The 13,728-nt window shown below is 37.4% G+C and overlaps 1 protein-coding gene across 2 annotated transcripts in view; it reads right to left on the minus strand.

Annotated features, from left to right (window-relative positions):
* LOC150078406 (WD repeat-containing protein 54-like) overlaps positions 1-13,728 on the minus strand; it is a 125,953-nt gene that overhangs the window by 47,549 nt on the left and 64,676 nt on the right. For both annotated transcript variants that reach the window (XM_090385024.1, XM_090385023.1), the window contains one exon: positions 336-543. In XM_090385024.1, coding sequence (XP_090241150.1) covers positions 336-543 — 208 coding nt within the window. The remainder of the gene's footprint in view (positions 1-335; positions 544-13,728) is intronic.

Raw genomic sequence — 13,728 nt, forward strand, 5'->3', positions numbered from 1 at the left:
AGGCTAGTAACAAGCCTTGAAAAGATAACTGATTATTACATTACTTTCTTCTGGCCTGATGACAGGATACCCAAAATGGATCCAGAAACTTTGCTTATAACCTAGTAAAATGAATGTAATAGGCAAGGAAACTTTGTAGTATGGTTCGGTAAACTAAATTAAAATGTAATCTTTTGAAGTAAAAGTGTTTTTTGCTACACTATATTAATACTCTCCCACAGTAAGTACCTTTAACCTGACATTTTTTATGAGCTCATGTTCTGAGACTTTCACTATATATTCAAACAAATTATTAAACAAAGCTTTGGTTATGAATTACAACATAATAAAATTACCCATATCCACTGAATGAACTTATTCTTTTTAAAGACTGTTCTCCTTCCCAAATATTTATAGTTCCACCATCATCAGAACTAGCTAATATATCATCTTTACTACTGAGATCAGAAATGGCAACTTTATGGCCTTTTAAACTTTCAGAGAGAGTGATACTGTGTCCCTCTAATGGAATATGAAACACAAGAATATTTCCATCGTATATACCTAGTACCAAAAAAGACAACAAGAGTAAATGCATAGGATTAAAAGAAACATACAAGTCAACATTACAAATAAAATCTTGTGATTTAAAATGTATCAATACAAAAAGCAAGAGGTTTTTTTTTTTTTTTTTTTTATTAAAGTCCACATTACATTAGAAATTAAATTTCACTGACAAAATACACATTTTATATTAAAATATAGCTGCAGGATTGTTTACCAATACAGTATATGTTTAAACATTAGCTTATCTAACATTTTTCTCTCTGTGGATTTCAGTTAGAATTGTCTCTTAGATATAATTTAATTATGATTGTTCAAAAAAGATACTGTAGCAGACTTTGCACCTCTTCAGAAATGTTAAGCCAAAGTTTTGTTTATAACAATGGCTATTCTGTTCAGAGACTTAGCTGTCAAGAGCATTTCCAAAACAACACCAGAAAGATATGAATTCAGCTCCCCCACCATCCCACTGGTTTAATAGACTGTGACACTTTTTTTTTTTTTTTTTTTTTGATTTGGTAGTTGTTGGCGCATCGGCTTCTGTGGCCATATTGCACCTCCCAAGGTTTTTGCAGTACTTTGATCCAAGCCCGAGGCGGGAATCGAACCCGCGACCTTTGGGTTGCCAGGCAGGTACTTTACCCACTCGGCTAGCCCGGTCGGCCTGTGACACTCAGTATTATTATGAGGAATTATTAAAATGACAAAAATGACTTGGGATAACTCATTATATTTAATCATTGTGTACTTGGCAGTTTCCCAAGAAAAGACCACTGTATATTGATTCTTTCTTATTTTATGTCTGGCAGATTCTCACAGTGAAACTGACAGAAGTGACCTGCAAAATTTATTTCTTTACTTTCAATGATATTGAAAAGTACTGGAAAATTAATTTTTTTTCATTCCCTGAGATTGATTTGTTTCAATTTGGTTCAAAAAACTTATTCTCTGAATAGCATTACTGGACAATGAATCAATTCTCAAGGAAAGATTATATTTAAGTTAAAATTAAATAATACTTGACTAATGCTTCTGTAATCCAGTTGGGCAACTTGTTAACTATGATTTCTGTTTGGAGCTAGCCAACTTTCAACTACTGTAAGGAAATGAGCTTCGGTCTTAGGAATCCATGATACAAAGTTGTTAGTGTTGCCAAACAAATCTTCAATTTACCATATTTATTTATAAAGTCACAGCTTCTGCTATGGGTGTATTAAATATTTGAAGTTGTAATACTTCATTGGATTGTAAAGGTAAAGTGCAGCCATTATCAATCCACTGCAGGATGGAAGCCTCCTCAATAATTCATGCTGAGGGAAATGGACCATAATCTGCCAACGCTGGTCCAATGCGGGTTGGCAGATCGACGGTATTCAGCAGTCAGGGGCTTGAACCCCAGTCTACTCAAGGAGCGTGTGCTCCTGCACTCCCGCTCCTGACCACTCGGCTACGGACAGCACACAAATTACACCAATACAATATATAAACTTGCATTATATACATACATACTGTCTCCATACTTATCTCTAATTGCTCCTTTGTAATTGTGATTTCTAAGGAAATTTTCTTATTTTATGTCTGACAGACAAAATAAGATCGCCTTCACTAATTTATTAGAAGTGGAGGGAGATGTTTTGGCTCATTTTTCTAGACTATTAACAATGCAAGTTTGAGGTTGAAAATATGCAAATTATTTTCTTTGAAAATAAATCTTTAATTACGTTAGTTTTTAAAAAACTTAAGTTATTTTATTTAGTTATTCTATTAATCTTTATTTCTTTCTAAGTTGAGGGCGGGTATAATCCCCGGACTATATCATATGTTTGTATTGGAAATGAAAATGTGCAGTTAAAGTTTGCTTTCTCTCTCCCATTTTGTAATATTATTATTTAAAAAAATTAAAAAAAAAAAAAAAACGATTTTAATGAGTTTTACTATTTTTTGTGAAACTAGAAAGATGGAGAAAATGTTTTTTTGCAAAACAAAGACGGGGAAACTCTATGGTACCAACTTTTGTACAATGAGATGGGTCTTTTTGAGTCAAAAGACTGATTCTCTGTCGTAAATCTGGTGAGTTGGTAGCCATGTCCATGTTAAATTTAAAAAATAATAATTACACTGAATAAAAGACGAAAAAATTTCATTGTTTCGATAGAATCAATTTCACTTTTTTGCTTATTTCCAAATCTAAAGTTCTAAGATTGCATTATTGTATTGTCTCTTCAAAATCAAATTATTCTTCTGTTTGATAATTGTATGTTTCATTAAATAATACTGTGATCTTCAAAAATGTTTCAGTTATATAATAAATGGTGAATTTTGCATCTGGCATTAACATGTTCTGAAATGAATGAAAACATGCTTAAACATTTACTGGGCATACTGGTGGTACATGTTAACCAAAATTAATAAAATTTATCTCTTAAAGCCACAATGTGAATTTTATTTTCCCTTCATTACTGATTTGGCTTTTGAGCTGCATCATTAATTGTTTTCTTATTGAAGAAGTGTGGCAAAAAAAAAAAAAAAAATCACACCAAACTACTAGAGTTTTTTTTAAAGCCTCTTCTTGCACGCACATAATTATCAAGTGCATTAGTAGAGGCATATGATGAAAGAAAGCAAGCTTATGCAGCATCAGCCAAAAAAAAAAAAAAAAAACCCCACACTTCCACTTCACCTCTCCGTTCGTTCGAAATACCTATCCAGCTGAGCCTTAAATTTATTTAAGCTATCAACTTCCACAACAAGGGATGGAAGTCTGTTCCACCAACCAATTACCCACTGGCTAAAGGCAAATTTCCACACATCTATCCTACATCTCTCTTTCCTCAATCTGAATTTATGCCCTCTCAGGTGATTATTCTGAGCAAGAGGAAGAATCCCATTGGCATTGAGCATGCTCAAACCATTCAAAGCTTTATATACCTCTATCAGATCACCTCACCGGTGCCTAGTCTCCAGACACTGTAATTTGCAGAACTTGAGCCTTTCTTCGTAAGAGCAACCCTTTTGTTCCATTCACTAATCTTGCTGTCCTTCTCTGTACTCGTTCCAGCAGCTCTACATCCTTCTTGAAATGAGGCCTCCAGACCTGTATACAGTACTCAAGGTGTGGCCTGACCATTGCCTTATACAAGGGAATAATCACCTCCTTATCCCTGCTAGAAAAATTCCTGTATATCATTGACAAGACACCATGAGCTACTCTTGCAGCTCGTCTGCACTGCTCAGAGAACTTCATAACTGCCTGCACAATTACCCCCAGGTCAATTTCATTCTCTACCACTGTCAGTGTAGTACCACAAATTTGATATGTTGCCCTGGGGTTGCTGTTTCCCATATGTAGTACTTTACATTTGTCAATGTTAAACTTCATTTGCCACCTCTCAGCTCAACCTTTCCAGATCCTGTTGCAGCAGCATAGTGTCAGCAGTGTCCTTAACAACCCTGCCAACCTTTGTATCGTCTGCAAACTTGGACATTAAGCTTGATATGCCATCATCAATATTATTTATAAATACAGAAAACAATAATGGACCCAACACTGAACCCTGATGGACTCCACTAATAATATTAGTCCACGATGAGCAGTGTCCATTGATTACCACTCTGTCTTCTCCCCCTCAACCACCCCTTTATCCATAGCAGCAATTTGCCTCCAATGCCACACTGCTCCAATTTGTGCAGCAGTCTTCCATGTGCAACAGTATCAAAAGCCTTTCTAAGATCCAAGTATATAATATCAAAGTTATTCCCTGCATCCTGTTCTTTTGTGACTGCATCATACTATCCAATCAAATTGGTCAGGCAAGACTTTCCCTTAACAAAACCATGTTGTGTCCAAGCTATAACTGAAGTCTTGTCTAGATGATCCTGCAGTTCTTTAACCAGTGCCTCCATTAATTTTCCTGGAACAGAAGTTAAACTCACAGGTCTATAATTACTTGTGTCAGCCTTTGATCCTCCTTTGTGAATTGGGGTCACATTTGCACATCTCCAGTCTATGGGTACCTTCCCTGAGTCCAAGGAGGCTCTCATAATTATGGCTAAGGGTTTGCTTACTTCCTTTGCTGCCTCCTTGAATATAACTAGATAGATCCCATCCACTCCAGTTGCCTTTCTTTTGTTTATCTTCAACAATTTCTCCTCCACTTTACTCTCAGTTATTACAAGATTATCTAGCTTACTGCCAGAGTTGAATACACCTCTGGCATTCCCCTCGCTGAATAACTCCATGTGTGAATGTCAATGCAAAATATTCATTTAGTTTGTTAGCTACCTGAGCAGGATCATCAACAGTTGACCCATCGATATCAAGTGGACCAATCTGATTCATCCCCTTCCTTCTAGAGTTTACATAAGTAAAGAACTCTTTGCTGTTTTTCTTTGCATCCCTTGCCAAAGATTTCTCGTAATCTGCGTTCCCCTGCCTAACCTCCTTTGTAACTTGGTTACAGATCAACTTGTATCTATCATAGGCATCTGAGTCACGTGTTAATTTGTATGTATCCCATGCATTTTTCTTCTCTGCCATATGTCTCATTAGTTCATCTGACATCCATTTAGGCCTAAACCTTGAACAATATTTCTTAGTTGGTATGTAAAGCCTAGTAGCTTCCAAGATAAGTTCTTTGAATGCTTCCCATTTTGAATTTGCTGTTGGTAACATCATCAGTTGGTCCCACTGTATAGAATTTAAGTACTGTCTCAGACATTCGTAGTAGTGGCCTTTACGATAGCAATAACCCTTCCCTTTACCCCTAATGGTAGTTACCTCTTTGAGTAAATCCCACTTCAGCACACTGTGATCACTGCCACCTAGTGGCACATTTATCTGCAGATTCTTAATGCATGAAGAATCACTACTGATAATCAAATCAAGAGTATTACTTCCCCTAGTTGCCTCCCGAACATGCTGATGTAGAAAACAATCATCCAATAAATCCACAAAAGCCTTGCTAGTGTGGGAGTGACCAGCCCACAAATTCCAGCCAATATCTGGGAAATTAAAATCCCCATTAAGACTCTCTGATGTACTGGCCCACTCTATTTCCCTGTACAGTTTCTTATTAGCCTCATCAGAGTCATTAGGCCTATAGCACACTCCTACTCTCAATTTTGATCTCCCAATGCTTATGTCACACCAAACTGACTCGAACTGCACTGTCCAGCGATGTCGACTGGCTTCACTTCCTTGGATTTTATGTGTTTCTTAACTAATAGCATAACCCCTCCTCCCTTCCTATCCTGTCTATCCTTTCTGTAGACATTGTACTCTCCAAATTCCAGTTCTGCATTCCTTATATCTGTGTGACACCACGTCTCTGATATCCCAACAATATCTGCCTTTGATGTTTTGAGCAATATCTCAAATTCATCAAATTTATTTATCAAACTCCTAGTATTGGTGTATATGCAGGTATACATGCACCTGTTCCTATTCTTAACTACCCTAACACAACCCATGTGTTTACTTGTACCGCAATGACTCCCAGCAGTCTCTGAAATTTCCTGCATCTTGTTTTCCAGGCTTCTGCTGATTCCAATAGAAGCAGTGCAAGAATCACTTCCACCTCTGTCAGTGGCTACTGTTAATCTATTAGTCCTTGTATCCCCCCAAGCTAGCAGTTTTCCCACCCACCTAACGCTGCCTCGATAGTATCAGCAAACATTCTTGCACCCTTTCTATTTAAGTGTATCCCATCCCTGTAGAAGCAGTCTCTCCTGTTAACAAGTACAGACCAGGCTGAAAAAAAATTCTACCCCTTGAGCCTTTTACAGTCTTTCCAGGGCCGAATTGATCAACAAGGCTCTCATCATATACTCCCTCCTATCGTTTCTGGGCAGAATTGCAGACACTTTCAAATTCAACCCTAATTCACGGCTTTTTTTCAACAGTGACCTGTACTTGTTAAGTAATTCTGCCAGTCTCCTACTCTTAATATCAGTAGTACCAACGTGTACAACTACATCACTTTTTGTGCCCTTAAAAGATGATATCTGCTCTACAATATCATCAACCTTTGCCCCTGGCAGACATACCCTGGTCCTGTTCCAACTATCCTTTTACAAAGCATGTTCCCCGTTTCCCTAACATCACCAACAACTACTAGTTCTTGTGGGGCCACCGCATTCTGCCTTGGGGGTTGCCGCTGTGTTGCATGATGACCAAGTTCAAGCTCTGGCATTGATGTGGGCAGCTGAGAGCTTGATGGGCCCCACATACGATTATTATAGCATATTTCATTTTTTTTTTAATGTTTTTTTACGTTTATTGCTATTATACAACAACTGAAGCATATAGGTCTTTTGGATTCTTGTTTCTTTCAGATTTTGCTTGCCAACAGTAAAGATAATGTCCAAACGTTTGACCACAGTTGTCACAGAAATTCTCTCAAGTATGACAAGCTAGGGCTTGTTATCCAGGAGTCTACAACACTGATGGAACAGATATTCAGGTGACACTTGTGAGTCAAGTGGGTTGAATTTCAGTGAAGTCTGGTCATCCTGAGGCAAACAAATCCTCGCTTGCAGTCTCGTGATGGTGAGACTGTTAGAAACCCTTGGTAAATCACCCAGATGCACGTTTTGAAACATTGCACTTAATATACTGGAGGTAACCATCCAGGTATGAACCAACGTCAGTAAGGGGTCAAGATGCAGTGTCCACACTATACAGAGAAATGCCACCCCCTTTGTACCATCACTTTGCTTATTGGAGGATTAAAGTGGTGAAACCCATGGAGAGATTATATATTTAGCATATGTAATCTCTCCAGAGCAAAGCTCTTGCAATTCCCATCTTTTCCACATCATGCAATACAGCTCATATCTTTTGAGGTTATGACAGGCATCATGGCAAGATCCAATCTACCTTACATTTCAAGGGTACAGCTGTAAAACAGTGTTTACAGGCAGGCCACCAGTAAACACAATTTACAGGTGGTGTTCAGTCCACTGGACTGAACCTATCAGTAGCTCTCTAGGTGGCATCCAGATCAGTGAGAGTATAATCTCGCTACCTCCTCTGCCTGATAGCAACTGGAGAGAATTGTGTGTGTGTGTGTGTGTGTGTGTGTGTGTGTGTGTGTGTGTGTGTGTGTGTGTGTGTGTGTGTGTGTGTGTGGGAGAGTACTGTCAAGGCCATGTTATGTCAAGGAGTTAAGTATATTCTCACTGTGTAATAATATTAAGAAAGATAAATGCACAAGGCATAATACACTATGAATTGAAAATTCACTACAGAACTCTAATATTTCACAATACTTTGTTCGTAGTAGTGAACTACAACAGTAGTATGAGTGGCATCAATTTAATTGTATCTCATATTGTGACTACCTTCACAATAAGTTACCGTGATATTGCACTACCTCAAATAAGTAACACTTCACCAATGGAGAAGACTATTGTTACTTATTCTCTGTGGATACCACCACCCAGACAGCACTGTTTCAAGGTTTATTGGCTTATCATCAGTGGACAATATGAGATACAATTAAATTGATGCCACTTATACTACTGTTGTAATTGACTACTAAGAACAACGGGACTTAGCGGGAAACAGGCATTCTGTGTGTTATCAGACACTCAATCTAAAACACTGATGGATCCAACATCTTTCTATCTCAGAAGATTTAGAAGTCCGGTGGCCTGCTTCCCTAAAATCCACTCATGCACACCTTCTCGATGGTAAGCCCTGTTACGTCACTTAGGTGGCAACGAACGTGTAGAGTGGTTCTCTTCAAGAGGCCTGGTCAGCATGAAGAGGAAAAGACCAAACCCTCCAGCACATGACAGCACAACGAAACAAATTGCCCTCAGTCCCCAGCAGCTTTCACTCCTCCTCTTATGGCAGCAAGAGGATCAGAGTGGAAGCAGAGGGTGCTAAGAATCTCTGGGTATGACCAGGCTGCCATGCACGGAAACTGAATGTGGCCTGTTAACAACGTAAGATTGCTCATCGGTGAAGACAGGATATTAGAGCTGGAAAAGGAATTAGAAAATGTGAATTGGAATAGCATCGGTTTGGCTGAAACAAGAAGAAGAAATGAATCACTTATAAGTTTATCAAGTGGAAATCTGCTGTACAACAATGGAAATAGTGAAAGGAGCAAAGGTGGAGTTGGCTTTCTGGTCCATAAAGATATAAAAAACAACATTTTGGAATTCAAAAATACATCACCAAGGGTGTCAAGACTAATACTCAAGATTTCTAAGATGTACAAGCTAAAGGTTATAATGATCTATGCACCAACATCGAGCCACTATGATGAAGAGATTGAAGAAATGTACATCGAAATTAAGTCTTCTAGATGAGCAGAAAACCCACTACACTATTATTATGGGGGACTTCAATGTTAAGGTTGGAAAAAGACAAAACAGCACAGAAAGGGGAAACTATAGGAAATTTTGGAATTGGTGAAAGAAATGAGAGGCGAAAGACTTGTGGAATTTGCAGAATCTCAAGGATTGTCAGTAATGAACACTTTTTTTCAAGAAAAGGGTGAACAGAAAGTGGACATGGAAGAGTCCAAATGGATTAACAACTAATGAAATTGTCTTCATCCACACTAACAGAAGATATGTCGTGAATGATGTTACCATCCTGAACAATGTAAATGTTGAAAGTGATCACAGAATGGTAAGATGTGCACTTGATATAGATGTAAGAAAAGAAATGAAAAAAACTGACTAGAGTAAATAATAAGGCCTTTGAGATAACAGAAGAGGAGAAAAAGTAGTATGTACTGGAACTTAAGAACAAGTTTGAGCTTCTGCAGACGGCTCAGGACCAAGATATCGATGGGGAATATTACAACTTTCTGAAAGTGATAAAGCCCAAGAAACCTATAGGTAAAAAGAAATCCAAAGAAGAAGAAATTAGTCAAGAAACACTTGTCATGATGAACCGAAGACAACAAATGAAGAGCAAGATAAATACTGACAAGAAGAAAATTGAGTATACCGAGTTATGCAAAGCCATCAGAAAGAGACTCAGAGAGGACATAAGATTTAACACAAGAAAAGTAGAACAAGCATCAAGGGAAAACAAAGTATTTAAATCAGCAGCCACGAGCAGTAATAAAGAAAGACAAATGATACTGAAACTGAAGAATAGTGATGGTGTACTTGTAAACAGCAGAGAAGGCATAGTTCAAATAGCAGAAGACTACTATAGGGAATTATACAAGGTGCGAGGGAATGATGGATTGCAAATTAGCAATGCATACGACATACCTGATATTCTTCCTGATGAGGTAGAACATGCATTGAAGAAAATGAAGAATCAGAAAGCCCCGGGGGACGATGAAGTTACTGTAGAGTTGTTAAAATTGGGAGGAAGAGACATAACACAAAAACTGGCAAGGCTCTTCACAAAGTGCATTAGAAAAGGTGTGACGCCTAAGCAGTGAAATAATGTAATCATAGTTTTGCTGCATAAGAAAGGAGATAAATCAGAAATTGGAAATTATAGACCAATTAGCTTGTTATCCCATATCTACAAGTTGTTCACAAGGGTCATTACTAACAGATTAGAAAGAATACTTGATGAGAATCAACCAAAAGAGCAAGCTGGCTTTGGGACAGGATTTTCAACTATGGATCACCTTCATGTAATGTCACAACTAATGGAGAAAGCAAATGAATATAATACACCATTATGCCTGGCATTTGTGGATTGTGAAAAGGTATTTGACTCCATACAACATAAGGCAATGTTTCAGGCACTGGAAAGACAAGGCATAGATACCCCATATATTATGATTTTGAAGAAAATATATGAGAACGCTACCTCCTTTATTAGACTAGACAAAGATAATAGCAAATTTAAAATTGAGAAAGGAATTTGACAAGGAGACACAATATCTCCAAAGTTGTTTACTGCTGCCCTTGAGGAAGCTTTCAGAAGATTAGACTGGTCGCAGAAAGGAGTCAATGTGAATGGAGAGTATCTAAATCATTTACGATTTGTAGAGGAGATTGTAGTCATAAGCCATGATCCCAAAGAGTAAGAGGAAAATCTTAATCAGTTATGCAGAGTTAGTAAGGATTTTGGACTAAAGATGAATATGGCTAAAACAAAAGCAATGATGAACAAGTATGCCATAGAAAGGGATATAATGATAGAAGGAGCAGTAATTGAAAAGGTGGAGTCGTACTTATCTGGGACAAGTCATCAGCTGTAATAATGATAAATGGCTGGAAGTCAAGAGAAGAATAAATTTTGGATAGATAGCAATCAGGAAATATAATCACATACTGAAGAGCAATATCCCAATTTGTCTGAAACGTAAAATAACGAACCAATGTATACTACCCACCATGACTTATGGAAGTGAAACTTGGGCACTCACCAAAAGAATGGAAGAGAAGCTGAGAACTACACTGCGAAGAATGGAACGAATTATATTGGGAATCACTGTTAGATAAGAAGAGAAACACATGGATTAGGCAGCAAACTCAAGTAAAGAACATTTTTATCAAAACTAAAGAACTACAATGGTCTTGGGCAGGACACATAGCTCGAAGACATGATGACAGATGGACTAAGAGAATAACAGAATGGTACCCAAGAGGAGCTAGAAGAAAACCTGGAAGACAACGACAGAGATGGACAGATGGAATTCATGAGTTTGTGGGTAGTAAATGGATGGCCATTGCATAAAACGGAAGGAACTGGAAAGTTGCTGGCGAGGCCTTCATCCTGTAGTGGATTGATAATGGCTGACAATGATGAAGACTAAGAACAAAGTATTGTGAAATACCACTGAGAGTTCTGTAGTGAATTATCACTGTGTATGCCACATATAAAAATTTCATTACTTCATAAAACATGTCCCTTCCTCTACTTTTACTTTATCTATTGAATGCATGATGATTAGTCAGACTAACAGAACAAACTTACCTGTGAAAAGATCAAAATCTCCCAAATACTTCCTCATTCATTTCACAAATATACATGCTCTCAGTTCCAATCTCAATGATATCCATTTCCACTTACTTTTCTGACAGAATCCCAATTATCTGTAGCCTCAACCACTGCTCGCCTCAGTTGTCAATCATTCTCTGTATGATTTCTTTTGCTTCAAAGGTAGTACTTGTGCATATGTTCATTCTGATATTCCTTGTCAAGGACTTAGTAGTATGGAATCTCCTCTTTTTGATATTCTCTGGCTTCTTTCTACCCCATTCTGTCAAATTCATCTGTTGCCTTTGTCATTCTCTTAACTCCAACGAACACTTGGAGCTAGGAGAACAATAGAACTGGGAGAACTATTTGACTTCCTTTCTCTGAAACTCTGTTTCTCCAGTCCAACTTTAATAACAGTGAGGCAATTTTCCTTAAAAATTTTAACATTCACAATTCAAGCTAGCTTCAGTTTTCTAGTTACACAAACCCCAGCTGGACATGATGTTGAGGCTTTTGCAATAACTAATGACTTTGCACAGACTGTTCATTTACCTACCAGAATACCAGGCAATCCTAATCAAACAACTGCACCACACACTCAACACCTCTGATCTTTTTCTCATAAATAACCCTTCAAAAGGGTCAAGGTGAGTGGTCCTCTAGGTACTTCAGATCACAAACTGGTGATGATCTCTTCTCTAATGAATCTTGTGGCCATTCTCAGCCTCATGTTCTTTGGCATTACAAGAATGCAAAATAGGCTCACCAAGATTTCTCTTCTTCTTTTCCTTGGTTAGATTAGTATTTTAAATCTTCTGACATCAGAACGGGTGGTCATATTCCACCTATCCTTTTTGCACAATATATTTCCGATTTCTCTGACAATTCAGTCACCTATAATAACTAGCTCCTGTGGAACCAGCACATTCTGCCTTGAAAATTGCCACTGTGTTGCCTGATACACAGGAGAAGTACAAGAGAGTGAGCTCTGGTGCTGAGAACTTGATGCCTCCCATTTTAATTCCTTTGAGGACATCTACCCTTCTCTTCAGACTCTCATAGATGCCCATCAGAATACTGAGTTGGCACCTAATATCTTCACACTCTGCACCTAGCACACACAAAAGACATCCTCCTTGGCTAGATCATGTCCTGCTTCAAAAACGTCTGCAAACATTTCACAACTTCACATTTTTTTTAGTCTATGATACATTGGAGAAGAATTGTCCCTTCAGTTCTCCTCCAAGCCACAGTCCTCCCACTACTTTTTGCCTGTTGCTTTGTGCTCTAGTGTGGGGCATGATTACCATTTAAATACAATTCAATTGATTAACAATGAAAATTAATAAGATTAATAAATTTAACTGATTAATTGACAATACTACACAAGCTAACAGATTACTAAATGCAGTGATATGTATTATGCTATCTAGGTTTATGTTACACCTTACATTATCAAGTTCGAGATATACATTATGCTATACCATAACAACAACAGCGTTAAATTAATGTTAAATTAATTAAACAATGATAATTTGATAATAAGAAAATTATCCTACTAACTCCAACCTACATGATTTAAACTTTAGGGCTGCGCATTTACTACAATTAAAAATTAGAACTCCCCTACCACTCTACAATACTATAACAATGGCAGCAAGTTCCGAATGACACAAAGGTTCTACGTATATTTAGTAGCAACCTACAAAATCTCTAGCTAAATTCATAATAAACTAAGGAGCATGACTAGGATTATAAAGCTACTTATAAAATATGATTTAATATGACAGGTAAATAAAATTGCAAAAATTTCTCTAAAACTTGTTTCCTGGAGCTGAAAATTCTCTGGCTAGCATGTGGATAATCTCAGTTGATTCCAATCCTTCTAAAACTCAATTGACTACATAAAAGAAGCTGCCTTATATCTTGCAAAAAGGAGTGTACTACTCCTATGCTTATTTTTGATGACAGTTCAACATCTCTAGACAAGATCACATCTCTTTAGTGATTACCCTGACTTCTAATCTCTCTTGACATAAGCACATTGCCCATATTGCTTCATCTGCATCTAAAAAACTAGGTTTTCTCTTTCAATCCCAGCATTATTTTTCTTCCAAACAACTATTCGCTCTGTATAAATCTCAACCTTCCTTCATATGTATTTCCTGTACAGAAATTCAAGTCTAATGTCAACAAGTATCTTCTGTTTTATTTTAACCTTTAACCCATGCATGATACAAAGTATTAACGTTCTAATATCTATTGTGTTT

The sequence above is a fragment of the Mastigoproctus giganteus genome, chromosome 11 (assembly GCF_048544385.1).
Source record: "Mastigoproctus giganteus isolate SK-2022 chromosome 11, ASM4854438v1, whole genome shotgun sequence".
Lineage (NCBI taxonomy): Eukaryota > Metazoa > Arthropoda > Arachnida > Uropygi > Thelyphonidae > Mastigoproctus > Mastigoproctus giganteus.